The sequence below is a fragment of the Podarcis bocagei genome (assembly GCF_964188305.1).
Source record: "Podarcis bocagei genome assembly, chromosome: 5".
Classification (NCBI taxonomy): domain Eukaryota; kingdom Metazoa; phylum Chordata; class Lepidosauria; order Squamata; family Lacertidae; genus Podarcis; species Podarcis bocagei.
This window is the reverse complement of record NC_138129.1, coordinates 62,504,175-62,529,213: the sequence shown is the minus strand read 5'-3', so window position 1 is coordinate 62,529,213 and position 25,039 is coordinate 62,504,175. Positions and strand designations below refer to the sequence as shown.

At 40.4% G+C, this 25,039-nt stretch overlaps 1 protein-coding gene across 3 annotated transcripts in view; it reads left to right on the top strand.

The window, feature by feature from the left end:
• LOC308586720 (FRAS1-related extracellular matrix protein 1-like) overlaps window positions 1-21,844 on the top strand; it is a 113,953-nt gene extending 92,109 nt beyond the window's left edge. For 2 of the 3 annotated variants that reach the window (XM_081193606.1, XM_081193605.1), the window contains exons 28-35: window positions 4,305-4,434; window positions 4,537-4,609; window positions 8,705-8,854; window positions 11,107-11,399; window positions 13,421-13,600; window positions 16,676-16,791; window positions 20,290-20,375; window positions 21,309-21,844. In XM_081193606.1, the coding sequence (XP_081049732.1) occupies window positions 4,305-4,434; window positions 4,537-4,609; window positions 8,705-8,854; window positions 11,107-11,399; window positions 13,421-13,600; window positions 16,676-16,791; window positions 20,290-20,375; window positions 21,309-21,541 (1,261 nt within the window). In that variant the 3' untranslated portion in view covers window positions 21,542-21,844. The other variant, XM_081193607.1, reaches the window with a different exon arrangement.
• The last annotated feature ends 3,195 nt before the right edge of the window (window positions 21,845-25,039 follow it).

Below are 25,039 nucleotides of genomic sequence, written 5' to 3'. Positions count from 1 at the left end.
TGCTTCGCAAAACGAATCTCCTATGGGCTTGCTTCGCAAGACGAAAATGTCTTGCGAGTTTCTGCGGGTTTTTTCCCCTTCCCCTCTTTTTCTAACCGCTAAGCCGCTTATCAGCTGATCCGATAAGCTGATAAGCCGCTAAAAGCCACTAAAAGCCACTAAAAGCCGCTAATAGCGCTAATCCGCTAATCCGTCAATGGGCTTGCTTCTCAAGACGTAAAAACCGCTAGACGAAGAGAATCACAGAACGGATTCTTTTCGTCTTGCGAGGCACCACTGTGCTTACTTACTTACTCTTTTTACATCCCATCTTTCCTACAAGCAGCTCATGTGGTGTACTCTATTCTTTCCCCTGCCCCACAAGCTATGAAAAGATGGACACTTCATAGCTTGCATGGAGTTTAACACTGCATGGAAAAATGGTTCAAGGTACATACAACTCTGAATATTAGCATTGTACTAAAAGGAACTGGTTGATTCTGTGGTCTGCTCCATTGAGAAGATTTAGTGCCTTTGGTTTGTGCCCCCCCCCATAGGATTCAGATCATATTTCAATATAAATCTAGGGAAGTGACGTGAAAAGTGTTATAAAGTGTTTTGTGCCCTTTTGTTCCTTATTCCAGCAAGAGGCCAGACTGTAGTAAAGTGCTGCTCATATTTATTTTATCTGGGCTGGTATGTGTGTGACATGGAGTAGTGTGAGAAACTACAGATATGAAGTGACAACAAAGTTCACCAATCCTATACGTAGTAGAACTGGTGAAGGAAAGAACTGCAAGAAAGAAAGAAAGAAAGAAAGAAAGAAAGAAAGAAAGAAAGAAAGAAAGAAAGAAAGAAAGAAAGATACACCACCCAGCCTGTTTCCCATTCCACCGTCATTTTGGGTACTTCCAGGCTTAATATCGTAAATGCATAATTTGAATACTGGAAACAGGGCATTGGCAGAGTCCCTCCCTCCTACCCAAATATTGGATTTTCCATGGAAAAGCTAAATCTGGATTAAGTGGTTGGAGAGGAAATACAGCCTGGCATATCAGGTCTCAACAATGGAATGAGGGGTACCTGTCTGAATTACCCAGAACTGGAGGAATGGGTCTGAGAATCCTAGCTATAGCAAGGAATAGCAGAGTGGGAAAGCGGAACAAGTTTGAGCTTCCTCCACTTGCTCATATGATACTATTTGCTTACAATGCTCTGCTGGAGGCTGTGCTAGGTGGGAGCATATGCAAGTCTTCTTGACAACAATACCTCTTATTAGGGGGAGCATCATGTGTGAGCTGTCTCTATCAGAATGTCTAGATGAATTAATTTTAATTAATTGCAACTTTTGGATGTATTCTTTTGCTGCAGTGCAGATGTAGCACAGTAAGTGCTACAGTTCAGAACAGGCCTTTTTTTGTCTAATCAGTTGGTAAGGAGTGGTCGGCAGAGGATATGTAGTCTGTGTCACAGAGGTTCTCCCTGCAGTGAGGGCAAAACAATTTTTACCAGGGACATTTCAAAAGCTCACAATTCTGCAGTACAATATGCAACCAGGAGCCTTAGAAAATACTGCCTGGGCCTGCCCTTTATCCCACTCTCCTCCCATTTGCAACCCAATACATTTTAACTTCTCTGTTGCTCAAAAAATCATTGCTGCAGAACAATGATTTTAAATCCTTGCAAGGTACAGTTTTACTGCTTCTAAAGCAACTCAGAAATGACTATGAAGCTGTACATCATGTGGACAGAACACACTTTGCATTATGAAATGAAGCCTGGAAGCCAAACTTTTCAGGCTGTTTGTTGCTTGCCTCTGTTGTTATTTATTAAAGTCTCAAAGAATAAGTAAACCATTACCATGGCATCTTAAATCTGCACTTGTTCATATATCAGTGGGTGAATATATGATGGGAAGAAATTCAGAGAGAGGAATGCATAAATACTGAAAATAAATAAAGAGCTCCACGGCCCTAGGAGGAAGGAAATAGCTCAAGCACCTAAAAAGATGTTTTAGGTCCTTAAAATATAACCCCACTTCTTATACCCCCAATGGATCACTCTGCTCTGCAGGAGAAGGCATTCTTCATATACCAACATGTCAAGAACTCTGTCTTTAGTGTGGTCATCTCTGTTGTCTTTTCAGCAGCTATTGAAGACCTTCCTATTCCCCCCAGGCTTTTGAGCAGAGATTTTTTTTTTTTAAATCTCAGTCTATATCTGAAATTGATTTCATGGTTTCTTATAAGCAAAATTGTTTTATTATTTAAATATTTACAGGTCACACTTTTCATAAAATATATAGCAAGGCAGCATACAACACGCAAAATTAGAGCAACTTTGAGAAAATGTCAATAAAAGTTTGTTGAGGGGGCGGGGAGGAAGCAATACATATTTCAAAGGCATATCTGGATCACACTTCAGTATGTTTTTGTTGGTAGTGATGTTTTTATGATATCCTGTGATATTTCATAGGAAGCCATTCATGAATTGGAGTGAAATGAAATGAATGAAATGCACCATTTAGGCAGAATCACACTGGAAACATAACAGCACCTGATTTTCTTCTGAGACATTGGAACTAGTCTGTAGTCTCAGGGGGGCAGGGACTTTCAAGCTGCTGCCAAGCGGTGACATCATGTAGGTTTTTGTTTTTGAACAGTACTTCAGAGTCAAAAAGTAATGGTGTTTGCCTTATTTTAATTACTTTAATAAGAGGAATACCGTATTTTTCTGTGTATAAGACTAGGTCCCCCCCCCTTTAAAAGGAATGTCAAAAATTTGGGGGTGTCTTATACATGGATACATCTCTCTTCATTTTCTTAAATTGGAGTCCCCCAAAATAGGGGGCGTCTTATACATGGGGGCGTCTTATAGATGGAAAAATACGGTATGTTGTATGTTAACAGGGTGGAATGAGCTGCTGAGAATCATGCTCCACAGCAAAGGCTAAGGAATCAGGGGGAAGGTGTAAGATGAAGTAGGATATAAATCTCATTTAAAAATTAGCAATTGTTTAAAAAGCAACCATTAAAAAGTAAACATTATTAAAATTATATATATGCATATAAAAGATCACACACCTATTGTTGCAAGGAAAACATCGCAGCAGCAGCCCTTTTTGTAAAATCAGCCAGTTCCTGTTGGAACAAGAAAGTCTTCTGCTGAAAGGAGGACAACCAGGAGGGAGCCAGTCTAGGCGGGGAGTCCCAAATTCTGGGAGAAGCCACCAATAAGACCCTTTCCCATGTACCTACAAAGTACACCTGTGAGGGTTGCAGAACCAAAAGAAGGGCCTCCCCGGAAGATCTCAGAGCCTGGGCAAATTCATATGAGGGAATATGGTCTTTGAAGTTTGCACTTCTCTGAATTTCACAATATAAGTTAAAATGCATATATTAGTTAAAATAGCATGCAAAATTCATTATATAAGGGGAAATTTGCTTTGCAAAAATATGTATACTAGACGACATTATATACAAAGATGTATATATGAAAAGAAATGCAAACTGAAACGCTGCTGAATTTTCACAAGGACTTGTTTTTTTGTTTTGAGGTTGTATACGCTTCATATCTTTGCAGGAAGGTCTTGAGTTTGGAAAGAAGTGTCCATCTATTCATAGCTTGTGGGGTGGGGGAAAGAACAGAGTACACCACATTGAGCTGCTTGTAGGAAAGATGGGAACTATTGACAATCCTTAGCAATCCTCAGCACAAACTAGAATACTTTTTAAGAAATATGATAGCTATAGAGAAAATGTCCATGGCTTTTCCCTTGAGAATGCACTCTGTTCTAGCAATTTAGGGCCATGGGTATATTCTTCAAATCACTTTAAGCCGATAAGTTATCCCATAACACACTTTTGACTATCCATTTATACACATGTTTAATGCAGTAAAGGAGTAGTAAGAGTATGAATGTTTGTTTTTCTAATTGCTTACTCTATGGGTGACAGGGAGATTCAAATCTATTTTATGTTGAATCTATAAGTTCAAGCTCTGGAGTCTAGACTAATTTTGAAGTAATACATTTTGAGGGCCGTGCTCCCCCAAAATGTTTAAGGAAACAGTACAATGCAGGTACGTGTTACGGGCACGACTACATGCATGCTGGCTTCAGTAATTCCATGTCTCTGGGAAGATAGCTTTATGAGGCGGCAAAGCTTTTTTATTCTTCCAACATTCAGTGCTAACGTCAGTTCCTACACACATTTCTACAAGTAGTAAATGGGATTCATTATTCTTTACTGTGCCTTTAATTACAGCAACAGAGATCATTGTGGCTCCAATATAATGTTTTCCTTTTAATACTGTTTCACCATCAGTCTTGAAATAAAATGGTCCCGTATAGAACTGGCAGAAACATGCTATCGAGTCTGTGAAAACATTGGGTCTCTTCCTATTAAGCTTCAACGAACAGGAGAGAGTGCAGAGCCCTCATTTGTTGGAATAAAGGTAAGAAAAGAGTCCCTAAAACTTTTTTTTTTTAATGTTCTATTAAGAACATTTCATCTGTTCAGTATGAAGGCTGCTTAATTGTGTGTTGTTATTTTTAAGATCCAAGAAGTATCAGCAAGAGTTGGCTTGGACTTCAAACACAGTTCAGCGAGATTAGTGCAGTTTGATCCTGGTAAGGCAATAATTTTAAACTTGTCTATTATGGCTTTTTACATTGAGAATTGCATCCAACATTGTGAGTGGTAGGTTGTACAACAGATCTTTCCCATTACCTCTTCTTTTCTGCATTCCCTTCAGAGGGTCTGAGAGGAAAAGCCAGGTGGTCTTGGGAACCTACTAAGCATTGTGGCTGTGTTATAAAATCCTGAAGTGTGTTAGGGAACCATTCCAAAACAGGTGGAGAAATATTGTGCCAGTGGAGACGAACCCTGCCAGGTAACAGCAAGAAAAATTATGATGTCTAGTTGGCTGTCAACCATGTTCAATTAAGGATTGGCTGCTGAAATCAAAGTTTGCTCATATTCTTCAGCAACCCATCCTCCCCAAAGTCTCACAACTACTGGTGTATCTGAGCAAAAGATGTGTGAAATGAAAGATGGTCTGGTGGGCATGAGTGGAACCATCTTGGTTACCTTCTGTGATCAATGGAATGTTATATTCATTTAGCCTTCTAGCTTCCATTTGTTTGAAACCCCAGGTTAGAAGAAAGTCACTAATGTTATTCTTTTTGTTCTTCTGATGTGGGTCATTTCTGCTGCCTTTTGTGATTTGCTCAAAGTGCAATCCAATGCATGTCTACCGAGAATTAATTCTTGTTGAGTTCAGTGGGGTTTACTGCCAGGTAAGTGGGTATAGGGCTGCAACCTTAGCTGATATGATCAACTCCAGATCATGCAGAATTAGGAGATGAGGCTTGCTAAGGCTCTTGCAAGGCATTGATAGTTGAATAGTTGAATTAGCACTGGAAATTTCATTTTCAATTGTGGTCCACTTGATTTATTGTGAATAAAGGCATGAAAGCAGGCAAAAGATTTAGGGTAATTCTGTAGTGACCAATGAGACATTTGCAAGCTTCTATCAGGAGAACAGGCAATCCTTCAGGAAAACTCAGGAAAACAACTGGGTGAGCCAATACGCTCTCTGTAGGGAGCTCTCAGGTGTGCCCAAACTCAGCACTGAAAAAGGAAGTCTCTTCTGATACTTTTTAAAACTAGCTTAAATGTTGCACATGACAACATATTCTAAATTAGCTGCATCGTGATCGCAATAAATGTTGCATGTAAAACACATTTTAGTTAATATCTCGCCACATTTTCTTAATTCTAAGAACCTCAAAGAAGAGAATATTGTTACAACATAAAGACTTTTCATTTCATTTTGTTGAGGGGAGGAGTTTTGTGACTAATGTAGCATGCTGTTCCAATGTAAGTTTTTTTTTGTCCTAAGCTCACCCGATTTTGTTCCTAACATAAAATTTCTTGTCATTTCACCAAATGAGAAAGCAAAACTATCACTACAATAAAGAGTTATTAACCTCTTCTCTATTTTCTTAGAGAGGTCTGAACTTTAGGAAAAATGGGGAATTCTGAGTCACCTTTCATGTCACGCTTCTGGCTGTTTTACTCATGTGTAAAATGCCCTTTTGAAAACCTGCTGCCAGATAATGAAACTTTGGGAAATTATCTTCAACATGATATAGAACATGGTAACTATATATGAAGATGAAAAATGAGTCTGTAGATTGACATTTTCATAGTGCTGCTGGAAGCCACGTTTCTAAGTGTTCTACAGCTGATACGCAAATCATCCCATGTGCCAGAATCCAATTTTATTGGCTTTGTATAATAGTTACCACACTAGCTTAACTTTATTGCTTATTTACAGAAAAAACATTGCTTTTTCCATGGAATCTGTTGGCTAATTGCTATGTTACTTCACAGGAAAGGGTGTAATTAGACACTTACTAGTGTTACTGTTACCAAGTTAGCACTTGACAACTGTGTAATTTCTTGACACCACCATTTTATAGATTGTTAGGTGGGCCTCACTGCCTCCACCATTAGCTGATTTTTAACTTTTCACCTTGCTGGCACAGGCTGCTCAGAAGACAGGTGTGTGTTTCTGTCTATTTCATCAGTGATACTTTTGGCCTAGAGCAGGCTTTAGCACTATTAATTAAACTGGCATTTGAATGAGGAAGATTTTTCCTCTAGTGTCATTAACACCTCAATCTAAAATTCTTTGGCCACGATCCACAAATAATCAAGCACAAGAATTTGGGTGAACATCCAGGTTTGTCTTTCCTTTTATTACCTCAGAATTTTTTTAAGGGGGGCTGGCACGTGGAAGTGCTATGGGGGAGCTATGGGGAGAAGCCTGGATATTTCCATGTGCCTTATTAATCTCTGTGGGTCAGAGCCATGAGATGGACATAAGATGGCTGCAGTGAAATATATTTATCTATTCCAGTCCTAGGAGCAAACTCCTAGGGGCTGAGGTCCCTTTGGCCCTCCAATAAAATATTTGAGGGGGCTAGACCCCCCCAAAGTTGATGGACGTTGCCATTCAAATGGTGTGCGTGTGAATGATTATGTGGGGGACCTTACTTGCCCCGCATATTTTATTCAAGTTGGCACCCCCTGGTTCCACTTATTTATAAGACTGTGGAGATGCCTCTCTGACACGAGTATTGCTGCAGCTTACCTGTATGCTGATGAGGAGAGCAGGGGAGCAGCCGAGGCAGGGCTGTGTGAATGCACAAAGGGAGCCAATCCGGTGCTCCTGTCTGTGTATGCATTCAGCCTCACACCCACATAAGCCAGTGTCACTGGTATAGGGAAGCTGGTTTTGCAGATCTGCACCTCCACACTGGTCACTACTGTTGTACTCTGAAAGTGAGAACATAGCACAGGAATAGCTAACAGCATGCCTTCCATAATTTATTGAACTACAGACCCCATCATTCTTGACCATTGACCACCCTGGTGGGATTTGTAGTCTAGCAACATTTGAAGGGCTACCCCTGGTTTAGCAATACACCCCTTTTTCTTGCCAGATATGAGTGTGCAGGAGAGAGACTTCCTCCTTAGAGTTCTCTTTCTTTCAGATGTTTGTCTCTGCCCATAACAATGCCGAAAACCTTTCTTAATGAGTTTGCTTTCAAATGTAATTTCATCATTGTTAGAGGATTCAGGTTACTCTTCTCTATTTACTGTAAGGAAAGGAATATATATTCTGCAGTGCTTGGTGCTGCAAAATCCTGATAGGTCTTAAGCATGTGGTTAAGTACTTTGTTGAACGGGAGCCCAGGGTAGGAATAAAACTTCATCTGGATCCTGAAATCCTAAAATTGCTCCCGCTGTACTTGCCTGATTCTATTCAGTGGGACTGGTGCCAGCATTGTGCTTTGAAAATTAGGCTATAAGGCTCCTTTGTGGCACTAGCATATTAGAACATGGCTTTAAGGATATATCTCAAAATCATCTGCTGGGTTTGCATGCTGTTTCCCATAACGTGGTCGGCTCCTGCTGTGAAAATCCTGGAGCTCCAGGTGTAGAAATGTGTTTGTGGGACCAGGATAAAGGAACAAGGAAGGGCAGGCGGGGGTGGAATTTAAAAATCTGGGCACCCTTGATATTCAGAAGTTTTCTTGCTTTTTCATTCATAAGTCCATGCTCAACACTTTCACCCAAAATACAGGATTATATGAAAATGATCTGATTGGGAAAATGTCTGCTTAACCTTGGTAAATGTAAGAAAAATAAACAAATCACTGCTAGCACTGTAGATTTTGAAGGTTGCTGAAACCCTTAATATTCCTTGAGATAATAGCCCATAATTGCTTCATGAGAAAGTAAGCTGTGACTTTTGGCTTCTAATTGTGTAAAGCTGGGGTTGATGTGGCAGGAAGCAGGTGCCTGGTGGATGTGAAAGGAGGAAGAACTAGGCCTTGCACTGTTAATGAGCCAGCATATGCTACTCCTTGTTTGAAAACCTGCAAAAGAAGACACCAAAGAGATAGCTCTTTGGTAGACACTTCCTAGACTTGATGCATTCTTCTGTTGAGGCTTTACAGTGGTAACCCTGCAATTTTTGGTGGTGGAAACAGTTCATGAACAGAGCAAGTGTCTACGGCCACAACCTATAGTTGGCTCGGAAGTGTTGCTGCAGAATCGGACAGTTCTTATGTGCCTATGGTAAAACAATACAAAAGCTACTTTCAAATGTAACATAGGACTTGTAGATTTAGATCTTATGCTTTTGATAGGTGTTTCCTTCAAGATCTGGAATATCCTGATTCAGGATGATGGCCTTGAAGAGAACAACGAAGTGTTTAAAATAACACTGAACAAGCCTAAAAATGCAATACTGGGACGCAAGAGGGAACTGACTGCTGAAATTCTCGATCCAAAGGCTGGTAAGACAAGTTGTTGAATACATCTTCAGGAAGAACCAACCTAGTCCTTGCCTTTCTGGTCCATCCAATTTCCAAGCGCCACTTTAGTGTGCTGAGGGTTTCTTCTCATTTCAGTCCTCTGATCAGCATCTTTCAGGATAGCCAGTGAGATTATTATAAATTGAGGTGGGAAATATTCACCCCGAGGGCCACATTTCCTTCTTAGGCAGAGACTTTCAACCTGCTTGGGTCCACAGCTCCCTTGACCAACTCCATTATTTCTGTGGCACCCCTGTGGGGCTCAGGAGCCCAGTTATGTCACCCCTTCTCTGCAGAGCTGGCATGCCCTCAGCCCTTTTTGAACACTCTCCCTTGTGGAATGTTCCCTCAGTCCCCTCTCCTCTCCCCTTTCCTTGGGAGTCCTCTGGGCAGCCATTGCTGCGGCCCCTGGTCTCTGAGCTGCCCCCTCTACCCCCCAAAGAAGTGCCTCCTCACACTGCCCCACAGGGGCCTGGGAAGCACCCCCTGGCCAGCCCCAGAGGCACCATTCGCCTGCTGAACTTGTAGCCAGGGGTGCTGCAACAAACAGCTGTACTAGCTTTTGCATAAGTTTTCACTGCCAGTTTTTCTTCTTCACTCGGGCTTTGGACTGAATGTTCCTACTTGTATCTTGCATTTTGTACTTGTTTGGTTTGAAACCGTTTCACTGTTGTGAATTTTAATTTGTGTAGTATGTTTTTTTTAACCTGTTTTGCTTGGTAGGCATATTGCCTCAGAAGTGGCATATAAACCAAAGAAGCAGATAAAATAAACAAACAGGGGAGAAAAAAAAAGAATGTTTGTAACTGAATTTTTTAAAAAAGCTTTTCATCCAAAGTTTGCACGTTCCTGTTCAACTCACTTCTTTTATACAGCTGTGATAGAATTTTGAAACCTTAAACTTCATTTAGAGTTTCCCCTTCTTCCTGCAGCTGCTCTTCTGCTGAATCAACTTTTACTTAAGCAATCCTTGACATTTTTCAATTTCTTAAAAAAATAAATAAAAAAGTCTTCCTGCTAGAGGCACTCTGCACCTTCAATTACAGCCCGGGTAACAATTATTCTCCTTTGGCTTCAAACCACCTGAGTTCCCTCCTTAAAGCCACTTCCCTTCCTCTTCTCTCTCCTCCTCCTTCTGGCCCCATATGTTTGTTCTCAGCTGAAATTTCTTGAAGGCTGCTGATCCAGGTGTTTCTGTTAATACAGATCACTTATAATTGAATCAAGAAGAAAGAGCAACACACCACCAGGCCTCCGACTCTCAAGATGCCTGAGGTCAAAACATGTTCTGGGACAGCACTACCTTTCTTTAAAATGTCTGTCTTCCTTTTTATACTTTCAGCTGCTGGTCACCATTATCTTTAGCTGAATTATAATGCCTTAAGAGTTTGCCACGCAGGCTAACAAGAAGCGGGCAGCATATTTCATGTTTGGATATATAAATTCTCATGCTGAGATGAACTACCCACTGTTTTACTCTAGGAGACCCAGAGCGCCTGGTAATTCTGCTGCTAAACCAAATTTCCAGCTGCCAGAAACAAAGCCATGGACGGACCCAATTTTGGGTCAAGAGTGACACCGTGTGGCCAACAGATTCCCTTCCCTATTCCTTTCTTGCGTGCACACTGGAACCACTTTCTTCAGTTGTCTTCCAGATTTTATATTTATGCATTTCTTTCACGTTGCCTGATTTAAAAAAGAGAAAAGAAAAGAAAAGAAACTCTTGACAGTGAAGATTTTTTGCATGACCCCTTCAATCCTAATCTTCAACAACCTTCTTGGTCTGCCCTTGAAGGTTCCTAAAGTGAAAATTGTAACCCGAGCTGATGTTGCAGTGGTGAATTTGAAAGCAAGACACTGTCCTGGCACAAAAAGCAGCACTGTTGTTTTGGGCTTTTGTCTGCAGCATCTGGCTTTGGGCCCTTTCAGAAATGAGTTCTCTGAAGATTAAGCTGAGATTGCAAAATTAATCTCATTTGTGGTTTATTTTAGATTTTGACCTTGAATTGCAAAGATTCAAAGACCACCATGTAGCAGCCTCTCAAGGGGTGCTGTTGTGGGGTCTCAGCTCCTAAGTTTTCCACTCTTAAAATTTATTATCCAAAGAAAAGAAATCACTTGCAGAGGCTTCAGGGCCTTTCATTTTCCTCACAGTTCAGCTCTCCTGTAACCCAAAACCCAGAACCCTTCAGTCATTGATTTTGCTTTCCTCCTTGTTCATAATTAATTATTAGGCGACTGCGATTCTTCCACAACATTCCAAGATGGAGGCACTCAAAAAATGTTGGAAACGACTAGTAGGATTTCAGGAAGTCTGCTGTCTGCTGGCCGTTCCCATAAAGCAAGCGAAAGAGCAGATGTCCTTCGTGAAGAACATCTGAACAATAAGAATCTTCCCCATAATCATGATGGTTCTTTGGCCAGAGGAGATATTCCACAGACAGGACACCTGCCTGATCATGTAAAGATGGATTTCCAAGTTCTTGCTGATTCTAAGCATCAAGCAGCTCAACACAATCCTCCAATGGTATGTACAGCTAATATCTAAATATATACAAGTGTAGCAGTGACTTATGTAAGCTGGAAGCAAGTAAGCTGTAGGATAGTTATAGGTGTCTGTATTCTTGAATTTTAATAGCTGAAGGGCAGGAGTTATTTACAGTCCAGTCCTATACCTGCTGACTCAAATGGAAGCTCCATTCAGTTCAGTGGGACTTACTTCTAGGTAACTGAGAATAGGATTTCAGCCACAGTCTACTTTAGTAAATGTACAAATCTGGAAACCTGATTTTAGGCTCTTGCTAGATCCAAAGTGATATAGCCCCATTGATTTAAGTGGGCCTCTTTTAATTTACACCAGCGAACAATGGAGCCAAATACATTTCCTCTACATTTTTCTTTTTCAGAAGCAAAACGGCCAGGATAATGATCCTTCAGTAGGAACAAATGTTATTACATAGCCTTCTCTACTATACGAGGGCAAATAATGAAAAGATATCCTATTAATAACACTCCGTTTTCCTGCTGATGTTGCAAAATAGGCCGCCATAAAATTATGAATATCATTGCCTTTCTGGACGAATTAACTACTTAGAAAAGTTGTAATGGGGGAACATGGAAGGATCTGCTAATGAAAGAGCGGAATGAAAAGGAGGTACTCAGTGTTGTCCACTGCACGTACGTGCCAAAGTGGAGCCATTCTCTCCAGTATATATGATTAGTAATTACATTTTATGACTAAAAATTTACTAATGCTCTTAATGTTCTAAAAAATGTCATTAAGAGCCATGCCAACCCAAGAAAATATTTGTAGTCCAGAGATGTCACTAAACCAAAGATCAGGATAGGCAGGGCTGCAGGTTCGCAAATCATCCATTTATCTCTTTGCACAGGGAAAATGAGGCAGCAGGGAGAGGAGGTACCATAAAGCACCATTTTGTTCCCCTTTTTCTGCTGCTTTTCACTGCTTGTTTCCCTGCTCTATTACGTCACTGACACCTTCTTCCATGTGACACAATCCTAGCCAATCAGAGCCCAGACATTATGTAGTTAGCTTGATGACACCATGAATCAAATTATCCATCCAAAGCAGCTATGTGACCAGTTTATGAAGCTAATTCAATTTTACCAGAATGCTTTCCTCCCTATGAACAGACTTTGTGATAATGTCATGACCAGAGCAGGGCTGCAGCTGCCTTGTTATGAATATATCCTATGGCCTGGAGGATTGCCAAAATGGGACAGCACTTTTCAGAGGTGCTGAAAACGTTTGAGCTCCTTCCTCTAGCTCAGCCTAAAGCACAATGTTTGTATGTTTTTCACCTGCAAGGTCTTCTCAAAGCTAGCAACAGGCTGAAATGTTGAAGCAATACCCGTCTCCAAGGCCCTTGTGTCACAGTCATTACGTTCCCTCCAAACCTACTGATTAGGTAACAGTTTTGCACTTGACACTTACAAGCTCTGGCGGTCCTATATTGAACTGAACAAGGATTAAGCGCAACCCTCAACCATGTGTAAGGGGGGGATGTAAATTGAGTGGTCAATATGCACCATAATTGGCCATTGTGCACATTCACCATTCACCTCATGGAGAATGTACATGCAGTTTATCCATGTGCACATTTCTTCATCAGTATATATGGAGAATGTGCCCATATGGACTGAATTTTTTTACATTCTCTGGCTATTATGCATAATCTCCAACAGGCCTTTGGGGCATGTGCTAAACTTACATTTCCCATGGCATACTGTATATACTGAAGTGCAGTGTTATGAAATATTCCTGCATAAATAAGCAGCACAATGCCACAGAAAAATGAAGCTACTTGGCCAAAACATATTAACTTGTTGGGTCAAAAACTGAACCCAGGTCCAGAATTCCAGGCCATGCCGAAACTTTTACAATAATTGTTCAGCAGCAGTTCTTAGTGTTGGTGAAGTGGAATCCAGAGTTCCCAGCTGTCATATACATAGAGTTGTCCTTGGGGGCAGCAGGGGGAATCGGGAGGGAGATGTACTTGCTCTTTATTTTTTCTTGATCATTTTCAGTACCAAGGAATTACACCAACAGGAGCTGGTGGACAATTCATCTTGCCATCTGCCATCAGGGCAGCTGCTAGAGAGCCTGTGCCTGTTTTACCTTTTCACCTACAACACCAAAGTGACCTTCCTCAGAGAGATTTGGGCATGAAGAATGAACCTGTCCCATTACAGTCGAGTACAAAGCAGGTAGAATTAGCTTCCCAGGTTGTACGGCAGCAGGCAGGGATGGAATCCTGGGTGACAAGGGAAGGAGAGAGATATATTCTCTAGAGTGCAGTGCATATTATAAATCATTATATTCCTTGCTATATTTGAAATTATATAAAGGCTATAAATCCACAGCAGAATGTTTTCAGGGCAATCTGATGGTAGTGCCTTGGAGTCTCCCAACTAATTTTATTGCCTCTGCTAGAGACAAAGGATGGATTATCAATTAATCAGAACCCACTTTTTAATCCGCAATCAAGGTTTTCTTTTAACTACAGTGCGGTATCGATTTAATGCTTCAAGAACTGATTTCATGTCCTGTTCCTCCTGCCCTGAACTTTAATAACACTCAGAGAAATACTTGTGTGAGTATGCAACAGGAATAAGGAACTTCTCTTCTGCTTCAGATGTTTGTATTATTGCAAACTCAAATGATTCCTTATTGCCATTTAGTTGGATAGCGTATAAGGTAAAGGGACTCCTGACCATTAGGTCCAGTCGTGACCGACTCTGGGGTTGCGGCGCTCATCTCGCTTTATTGGCCGAGAGAGCCGGCGTATAGCTTCTGGGTCATGTGGCCAGCATGACTAAGCCGCTTCTGGCGAACCAGAGCAGCGCACGGAAACGCCGTTTACCTTCCCACCGGAGCGGTACCTATTTATCTACTTGCACTTTGACGTGCTTTCGAACTGCTGGTTTGGCAGGAGCAGGGACCAAGCAATGGGCGCTCACCCCGTCACAGGAATCCGAACTGCCCACCTTCTGATCGGCAAGTCCTAGGCTCTGTGGTTTAACCCACAACGCCACCCACGTCCCTTGGATAGTGTATAGGCTTGAATTAAAATAGGTCATTGCAAAAGTAGATTTAAGATCCTGTGACATGCCGAAGGCTACTTTTGAGCTTTATGGCTGGCCAGAAATTTAGCCTTGCAGGTCCCCACATTTGAACCTGACTGCATCATGCTGACTTTCAATTGTAGCCTACTTAACTACTAGATTTTGCTAGAGTTGCTTGGGACTTGTTAGCAACTTCATTGTTCTGCTTCAAAGACCAACTAAGAGCACATTTGTATGAGTCTTTTGTAGGTCGCGTTAGGGATGAGTGGTACACAATAGGACTTGACATTTCTGTGGACATCTGTGATATCTGCAAATCCAGGTCTGGTGTCTCGGGGTCAGGATAGCCAACAAGTCCTATTAGACTCCAGATCCCATCATCTCTAATCATAATCCATTCTGGCTGGGGTTCATGAAAATTGTAGCCCATCAACATCTGAGGGGCACCACAATGGCTACCCCTGCTATAGGTCCTTGAGCAATATTTTTCTTCTTTTGCTGGGGAGGCAGCTTCTGAGAAGACCTCTTTTCCACCCTCAATTCCCTAAATGAAAACTTGTCCTCTCAAATGCTATTATGGGACAATTGCATACTCAGCTCCCTACCAATCAGATCAAAATATAGCTTGATTATTTTAACAGAGATGGGATATTAATTAGGATTTCTAGTCCTGGTATCCTGACTATAAAAATTTAACAAGCTGTCAGAACTGAGTGCAGCTTTTATCCACACCATTTCACAACTTTAAAAGCTTGTTTAAGGTTTAAAAGAATCTTAACCCTCCAGTTCACTCATCCCTACTTATAAATGGCTCTATTAAATCAAAATCTCACGAGGAATAGAGCAGCACTGAATCAAATTAAAGCCAAAAGTTCCCATATCTTTATCGCCAAATGCTTATGAACAATTGCAACCCAAAAGCTAAGAAATATCACATCACTACATCTGCATTTCTGCTCAGTGTTAGGCTCCTTATTCAATAAGATTTAGGCAATCTTTAAGCCCAAATGAGAATTTCAACTGTGCCGCCCAATCCTACACATGTTCACTTGGAAGCAAGTACAACTGAGTTTAATGGGTCTGCTTTCAAATAAATCCACAAAGGATGCTGCAACTATGGACCAAACTAGACAATACATGGGAGACCTGCGACTCAGCCATACTGTTTTTAATTTAAATATAGCCCGAAAATGTGATCACAGCAATGGTAGGGCAGGAGGTGCTTGATCCTTTCCCTGTTAACGTTCCCCCCCCCAGCAAAATCACCCCCTTGTTTGCTCTTCTCCCTTTAGGGAAAAAAATCAGGGGCTTACAGGAAAAGTAGCTGAAGAGATTGTGATGGGGAGATGTTGCTGAACTGATCAAGTCTGTACCCTATAGAGCTGAGGTCAATGAAACTAACTGGGTAAAGAATGGGGTAGATCTCACTCTGGAGCTGATTGAGCATGTGTTCAGGCTCATAGTCAGGCCTGACACACAGCTGTGAGGGAAATAAAGAGAGTCTACTACACTGCCTCAGCTGCATCCTTGAGGAACTGCCCAGCAAAGTTGTTCCCTACAGTCCAGAGATTGGTTATTCCTGACCTCTGGAGTACATGGTAACCGAATGGCTAAATGCTTTGAGGACGAGGTGACTTAGACACTCCTACTGCAGTAGTGCTAGTTGAGGTATCCAATGCAATGTTAAGCCAATGTTGTGGGACCAGCTCCAGTTAATGTAACCTGATGATAGGGACAGGTTACTTGCAGTGATGCACCCAGCCAACAACTCAGTAGATGTTTGCCTATCCTGTCATATCTATCTACTCAGCTTCCCACCCATATGTTTTTTTATTGTTATTGTTCTTTGTATGATTCTTGTAAACCACTCTGCTATTTTTCTTTTATGAAAAGTGGTTTATAAATATGTTTATAAATGAATGAAAATAAAACATTTCAATGTGCTGTCTCTCCTTATGCACGTGCACATCTAAATGTTGCATCTTTATTTCTCACTTAGACATGCCAGCCAACTTGTACTTTTCACACGTCTGTAAACTGCTTCCATACCTATCTTAAGAGGCATGAAATGGGAAGCATAATCTGAGAAGCCATATGTGCCCATTTATGCTCCTCAAAAGAGCAAGGGTATTTTTTTTTTGTGGGAGAGAGCTCAGGCATGAAGTTCATCAGCGATGTATAATCATACTGTTTTGGGTCTATTTTCCCCCTTCTTAGAGAACTAAATCCAGGAAGTGCCCTTCCAGTTGGACGCTCAGAGACAAGCACTGCTACATTTTGAGCTCCATTAGAAATGCATCCTGGGACAGTGCTGAAAAAGCCTGCAGGAAATGGTATGGGAATCTTCGAAAGAAAAGGGTTGTCACTGATCACTCATTTGTTGAGGTTTGGCCATCTGTGAATGGATTGGAGCACCAATGGTGACAGATCGTTTTTGGACTCAGGGCTGCAATGAGGGCCGCAATAGTTGGCATCCCTCACAAAAAAAAATCTATTTAAAGAACACGTTTGGGAGTCTTGAGTCGGAGTGGTTACAAAAACATTTGACCTCACAGAATTATATACAGTGGTACCTTCGTTTTCGGACGTAATCCGTTCCGGAAGACCATTGGAGTTCTGAAACGTTCGAAAACCAAAAACTCAATATGGAAGCCTCAAAAGGGAAAACTCAATACAGAGGCCATGTGGCATGTTCGACTTGTTTGAAAACCAAGCATTTCGTCAACGGAGAAGTTCGAAAACTGAGGTACCATTGTATGGGCGGAGTAGAGCTTTTGCATCATAATATTATAGCAGTGAACCTATGCGGAAAGTCAATAATAAGTCATCGTTAGTATTTTTAACAAATATGAATACTTGGAAAAAAACTTAGGAGGAACAAAATAATTTTTGGGCATCATAACATGGGACCCATGTGAGTACAAAAGAAAAATGGGGGCTCAAAACCCTATTGAAGAGGTAGATACTATTTTAGAGTATGTTTGCTGATATCTAACAGAGGGACAGAATGGGTCGGAATGTTGGGATTTCCAAAGGAATCAATCAAATACAACAGGGCCACCAAAAGTACTGCTTTCTTTCACCACATAAGTCTATGGTGGAATACATGCTTTGAAAGCAGGAAGATTCTGGCTTCATTTGTATTCCTGAGACCCTGGAGAGAATAGGCAAAAGTGGTCTAGTTGGACAATGAATATGGCCTACTGTTAAGCAGTGTTTCTGTGTTGCTGCTGAAAGAAAACAAAGAAATCTGACTGAAAAACGTATTGGTATATCTCCCTAGGAACAGTAACACCATTTGATTAAAATCCAGGTTTAACACATTCTTATTTTATTTACTGAATTTATATGTCGCCCTATACCAGGCACCCCCAAACTTGGCCCTCCAGCTGTTTTGGGACTACAGTTCCCATCATCCCTGACCACTGGTTCTGTTAGCTAGGGATGATGGGAGTTGTAGTCCCAAAACAGCTGGAGGGCCGAGTTTGGGAATGCCTGCCCTATACCCTATAAGGGCCCCTCCAGATGTTGTTTTGTGTGTGTGCATGATTATTTGTGCTTATGATGGTATTGGGGCAGTAATATGTGATTCCCCTTTCATAACTGTTTGTGCCCATTTAGGACAGACACACAACTTCATTTCTAATCAGTGCGTGTCCCGTAACCTCTTGCTGAAATCCTGTAAAATTTTATACTGCAAATGTTCTTGTAGGGCTTTTATGTTCCACTTTTTTTTGCCACTCCAGACCACAATAATGCAGTAACATTACATAGGAACCACAGAACAACTTTAAAAAGCAGAGTGATGTGCAGTTTAAAAACATACCTAGCAAACCATTTCCAATGCAATGAAAATAATAACACAAAGTAATTTTGTTTTCCTATATGTGATGAGTTCCACCCCCCACCTGAAAGGCAGCCCACTATTTAATTGACTTTGTTTTAATCCACTTTCCTGAAGGTGTTGAGCTTTTTGCCCTATAACAGGCATCATAATATTCCGTGTAACTGGTTAAAAACCCCATGAGCATTTATGGTCTGTAGTTTTCATGCTTGCTGACAAACTGGAAATTGAAGTGGACAACAAGGGAATGGTTTAGTCACACTTGTTAATAAACTCCCCACTCCAGCATGAGGCTGGTCTGACCTTGCATTGAAAGCCTTTGAGGATAGTTATGAAAATAGTTCCACTAAACTGAAACAAAATATGTTGGCAAATCTGTTGCCCGGAAAGAACTGGAAGCAAATGAAGGCCTGAAACTGTATATTTCCGTAGTTAGAATGTTGTGCTGTTTACAATACCTCACAAGAACTGAAGAACATTTTTCTTGTTTTGTTTCCTTCAAATGTTTTCCATAAAGAGAAATATCTGTGAAGCTTTAACTTTTTTATTAGATTCAAGCAGGAAAGGGAGAGGATGTGAGGTTTAAAACAACAACAACTGGACACTGCTTTATTCCATCTCTTAAGAAAAAAATGCCTTAAGAAAAAGAGTAATAAGTGAAGTAAATTGAGGACTTCTAAAGAGGAGAGAAGGACTAATCATAATTGCTTGATGGATAAATTACAGCAATGTGGTCTACATTAAATTGAAAAGTAAACAGCAAGAGCAAGCTGTTTGGGTTTCTTTTTTTGCTGGGAAATGCATTCACAGGAACAGTGCAACCCTAAGCAGGTCTATTCAGAAGTAAGTCTTGCTGAAATTCAATGGTGCTTAATCCCAGGTAAGCGGCGTAATGATTGCTGTCATGATATATATAAACAATGCAAAAATACCTTTTCCCAATGACTATTTAAAACTGGGGGGGGGGGACCTGTTTGGAAGGTTCAGGGTCCCTTTTTAAATTTCTCTTACACTTTCTCCACTAGAATAGCAACAGTACAGTGTAGTAGCTTAAAGCTGAACAATATTATAGCTTGTAATTCTATGTGCATCAGGAATTATCATGCTACATTAGAGGGTTGGGAAAGTTAATTTTTTTGTACTATGAAGCATTGCCCATAAAGTCGAGATGATTCAGCAATGCCAGATACATTTCTTATGAATTGGAGTCATGTGGTCAGATCCGTCTCTCTATCTACTGGAGATGACTAGAAAATCAACAGCAATTCTAAATTATGAAAGTGTATCACATTATCTTCCTTAGAATTCCAGTGAGAAAAATGCATTTTCAAATTAAAGTTAAAAGACTGGGCGAAAAAAAACTTACACAATGTGTAGTATACCTTTTATGGAATAAGTTTTACAATCTGTGACCTTCAGAATTACAGAATATGTTGTCCTTCTGATAATTCCTGCAGAAGTAAGGCCTATTTGAATGATACGTTATGCAAATAAGATTCGTTATTAAAAAGCCATACTGTCAGGGGCTGCCTCAGGTCTCAGCTCACAAAAGACCAACGCCAAGCTCTTCTTATATACAAGGATGTTTATTGCAGTTCATTATTGGTTCCACAACCGAGGCGTGCAGCCCCGCGTCTTTTAGCCTAGACGTTTGAATCCCCTCTGAGTCGGTCCTGCCTCTACACCAGCTTAAGAGGCTTGTGCTAGACCACCTCTTCCTGTCCTTTCTTTTCCGCAGGGTCTTCCTGCCCCCCTGGGTTCCTTCCCTCCTGCTTTCCCCTGACGCGGATCCCTATATTTTCCCTCCTGCTTTCCCCTGACGCGGAGCCTATATTTTCTATTGTTTTCTCTTTTGTTTAAAGCTATGACAAGATATCTCCCATTTGTCAGCACCCATGTAACATTGTTATCAGATTTCTCCACCCACCCTCAAACAAACCCAGTAGTGACTGGGTATCGTTGTTATGCTTTGTTGTCTCATATACAGGTCCCAGGGCCATTTAGCTAGTGTTCATTCCCCAAGGGAGATGGCATGGCTTTGGAAATTTGCCAATAAGCAGCCATTTTGGATTGGTAAGTATAAAAAAAAAAAAACTATTCAGGATACCGTGGCATATGCCTTTGCTGTACTTCATTCAATAAATCTAAAAACTTGAGACATGGGAAACTTGTGCTTTCATCCTGTAAAGACGGTAGTGCTACAGATCTAGCAGACCATCATATTCGGTCACAAAATAACTTTATACATCTTTATTGAATCTTTGTACAGAAGCAGGGTGTATTGATTTCACAACTAATCAAAAGGGAAAAAAATTCTCCCTGGCTAAACCTGCCACTTCATTCCCTTTCAGATTTGGCAGCTGTTCAACTTCTCTTAAGGCTTATCCTATCCATGTTTACTTAGAATTAAATCCCATGGTATCAGCAGGACTTGTTCCCAAATGTATATGCACAAGATTTCCCCAAAGATTCCAGCTGTAATCCTATATGCGCTTACCCATTGATTTTAATTGGACTTCCATCTGGGTGGATATGTATACCATTGATCTGTCGGTATTGCAGCAAACTGAGGTGATTTGGAATGCCATGCAAATACACTTTACTATATTGAATCTGACCAGTGCTCAATTCCATATAGCCCAGAGACCTTCCTTTTCTGACTGGCAATAGTTCCATCATTTCAGGCAGAGAATCTTTGACAGTCCTGTTATCTGAGATCGTTTTAACTGGAAGGGCCAGGTATTGACCTTTGACCTTATGCATGTAAGGCTTGAGCTCTGTTTCTGAGCTAGATTTCATTTCTTTTCCTAACTAAAGTTGACCTATTTTTTTGGAAGCATGAATCTGCCACCAGCAGGGTGGTCATTTGCATCTGCTGTTGGGTAAAATAATGCTGAAATCAAAGAGTCTCTCCTATGAATAATTGTATTGATGGGGCTTAATACAATTCCTGTAGCATTGCTTTATAGGCAGTGAATTTCACAATTGCCGGGTCTCCAATTTCAGGATTAAACGAAGGCAAAACGGGCAGCTGGATGTGGAGTAATGGCCGACCAGTGACTTTCCATAACGTCAAAAGCAGGCCGCAACTAAGCAAGACTGCTGAACAGAAATGTGCTTTTGTGAAAAAGCAGAAGAAATGGGTTGCAAGGCTATGCAGACAAAGGCTGAAAGGAAGATATATTTGTTCCCTTCCTTCATTAACTGACACTTCTCTCGAAAATACAAAAACCGTTTAGCTGGTATGTAAAGTTGGCAAGAAAATTGTACAAGATTATTACCAGGAGATGAGGAGAAACAAGGCTACAACAAATTCTAGCCATGAAGTCATGCAAGACACTCATTGTAAAACTGCTTTGGAAAACATCTCAAAGGAGAAACGTAAAGATTCTCAGTACATCAGTACTCATTTCTCGCCAGATTCTGCATATTCAAAGATTTACAAGTTGCTGAAGACAGCAAACATCTTTGCAATGAGCAGTATTGGAAAGGGTTGTTTTGTGTTTCTTTGTTTTTGAGAACATCCATTTACATCTGTGTAGATCCAGTCTTGCTGGTGGCGGTAACCTGTATCTCACAAAAAAATGAAAGTTATGCTGATATTCATGCTTCAGTGAAACAGAAGAGCATGAGGCCACAGGACAGAAAAAATAATGCTATTCAAATATAAAAGAAAAAAAATGTTCATAAGTTAAGAATGGGAAATACTGAAACTAATATTTTAGTTAATTCTTAGCCTCGAGGTTTACCTGCTATTTTGGATAAATGTTAGCTTGGTGGTTTATATTTCCATGAAACATGCATAGAAGGGGGAATAAGATCTTGCCCACTCATGTCTTCTGACCACACCTCCAGTCCCTTGCTTTTATCATAACCTGTGAAACAGCCTACAGCCACAAACACTGTGAATGTGTTCTGGGACCATATCTATTCAAGAGTCTCATAGTATGTATAAACCTCCCCCCTCCCATTTTTTACAAACCTAATATGTGCATAGGCTGTCTTTTTATATACTTATTTCAAATAGAAATGACAACTAAAGTAAAAGGGATATTTATAATGGAACACTGCAGAACAAATTTCCATACCAAATAAAGTATAACAGATCAACATCACAAGGTCCCAAGCACCACACATGGGTTTATATTATCCTGCACCTTGTTGCTCCAGAAATGGCATGGTTTCTCTCTAAAAACATTACCTTGCTGTCTACCTTCTCTGGTTCTAACCAAAGATTATTGCAGGAAGGCAAGATCTCCGTTTACATAATTTATTTTTCTTTCTCGTTGGAAGTCAGCATTGTACACAAGCAGTTCGGCTTCTGGTTAATCATAAGAGTGGTGGGGCTCTGCATTTTAATCCTAAACCAATTATCAGGATTTGCTAGTGCACCATTAGATTCCAAGGAATAAAACTCAAGGGCAACACAAAGGTCTCAGACAGGAGCTCAAAGCTCAGTCTGGGTCTTGCTGAAGGTGAAATCCCAGACTTTGCAATTTGGTAATTTAAAAAAATAAACACAAGACTGCCTGCCCCATCCCAAACACACAAGTTTTGGAGGCGAGGATCTCAGTTTAATTTCAATTTTAATTGGCCATATGACATTCTTTCCTTTTAATAAATAGGCATAATTAGTGAGATTTTAGGGCTTCAAAATACCATAAGAACATAAGAGCAGTGCTGGATCAGACCAAAGTCCAGCATCTTTGAGTGCAATTTGATCATAGTGTCAGCTTCCATATTATTGGCTCCTGATACACGGAAATGAAACTGCTAAAATTTAAGACACCTGAAATTTAAATCCAAATCAGCTTTGAAATAGGCTGAGGATCAAAATTGAAACACCACCCAATAATGCTTTATAGCTGCCTATTATATACATACATAACTGCAGTGCTTTCTCCCCTGGGGTACTCAATGGTACCCAGTACCAGACCCTTTTCCTGCATATCTGCATATACTGAGGTAGTGGATTATCCTGTCCTTTATCATCGATAAGAAATGAAACTCAGGTTAGGTCATGAGATAAAAGGAATTAGGCTATGAGGTTATGAAAACAGGTTTTGCTCTTAGTGGGCTTCCAATCAGTTCAGTGGAACAAAGTAAATAACCTTTAATCTATCACACATTGTATGGCATTGGCAGGGGGAACCTGCCTTTGGCACTGGGGTCACTAGGGGGAGTTTGCAAGTTCAGCTCCAACCCCCATGGTGTCCCCAAATTAATCTCTCTGGGGTTTTCTTATTTAAAGGAGGAGCTACAGTTTATCCTATGTGGGCTGTAGTGAACAGAGGGTCCTGGATTTGCCTTCAAGGGCAGCCATGTCTGTAGTAGCGTTCAGTCCCTCTGGCCTACCTGCAAAAATCAGAGCAATATTCAAACTGAATGAACGATTTATGGCAGTCCTTTTAATGGGTTCTGTGATACCAGTTGCAACATATGAAACAGGCAAAGTTACTTGATTTCAGATTCAGTTATTAGTGAGGTACGTGATAGTGACTTTAGCAAACTACAATGATAAAATAATGGAAATTTGAAAATCAGTAATGAATTCACCACATATATTTGGCCAATGCACCATACATTTAAATTCAATTTCATAGCTATGGACTGTGAAGACAATTTAGTTAAAAGTCTTACGTCTACCCTTTTCTTCCAAATATTCTATTCAACATGTTATACACTTACCAGTAGACAGATGTGGTGTCAATTTTATACTTACCAGCAGATGTGCTGTTAACTGTCTATTCTGGTAATACAATATGCAATGTAAAGCCCCTCAGTTGGAAATTTATATAAGTTGAAATTGTCCGTCCCCCCCTCTTAAAGCTGCACCAGAAGATACAGTAAAATTAACATATCATCTCTATTATTACCTTATGGGACTTTTCATCTTGTTGAATTGCAGTTTTGAAGCTGAAAAAAGTCCGATCCTGCAACTATTAAATAACTGTATCAAATTACTTGTGTCTGCTCATGCTAGGAAGACGACTCCACTTTCTATAACATAATTTTGAGGGGAGGAACTGCCAAGGTGGTCTTTGAAACAAAACATCTTCAGATTCAGTTTCTTCACATGTTCTAGGTTCATGAGGCTTAGCCTGAAAATGGCTACTCTAAAAAGTAAAGCAGAGGTATGCATATGAGGTGGGTTAGAACTCATGAATTTCACCATAGGGGAGATACATATGCATATGTATTTTTTCAGATCTGTGGCATTGAAGGAATAATCAGAGTTCAGATTTGAGCAACACGGGTTGCAAATCCCTATTTGTTCTTTACCGCATGTTGGAAATTTACAGGACCACAATCAGCTAAGGAGGAGTTGAGTGTAATGCTTATTTTGAATTTATGCTGGCCTGCGTGAATCAGATCATGTGAATTGGATGCTATATTATCTTTGGCGATGCAATATGATTCTTCTTTACACATGAATGACTGTTTAATTTGCAGTACTTCTACAGGGTCTGATAGGAAAGAATATAGTATTTTAACATGTTTATCATCTCCAATGAATGAGAATTCTTACTAAACTGTTAATCAGTTAAGTGGGTCCTATAAAGCTGAATCTGCTTCCAGATTTCTGAGTCCCCAAGGTGTATCAGATAATTTATCTGGTAGGATTATGTTGATGTATTTATCAATCTTTAAAAATGAACACAGAGATATGAAATGACACCTGTTGACAACTATGTTGCAATGTGAACCCTGGGTTAAATATTCTCCATTTAGGTTAT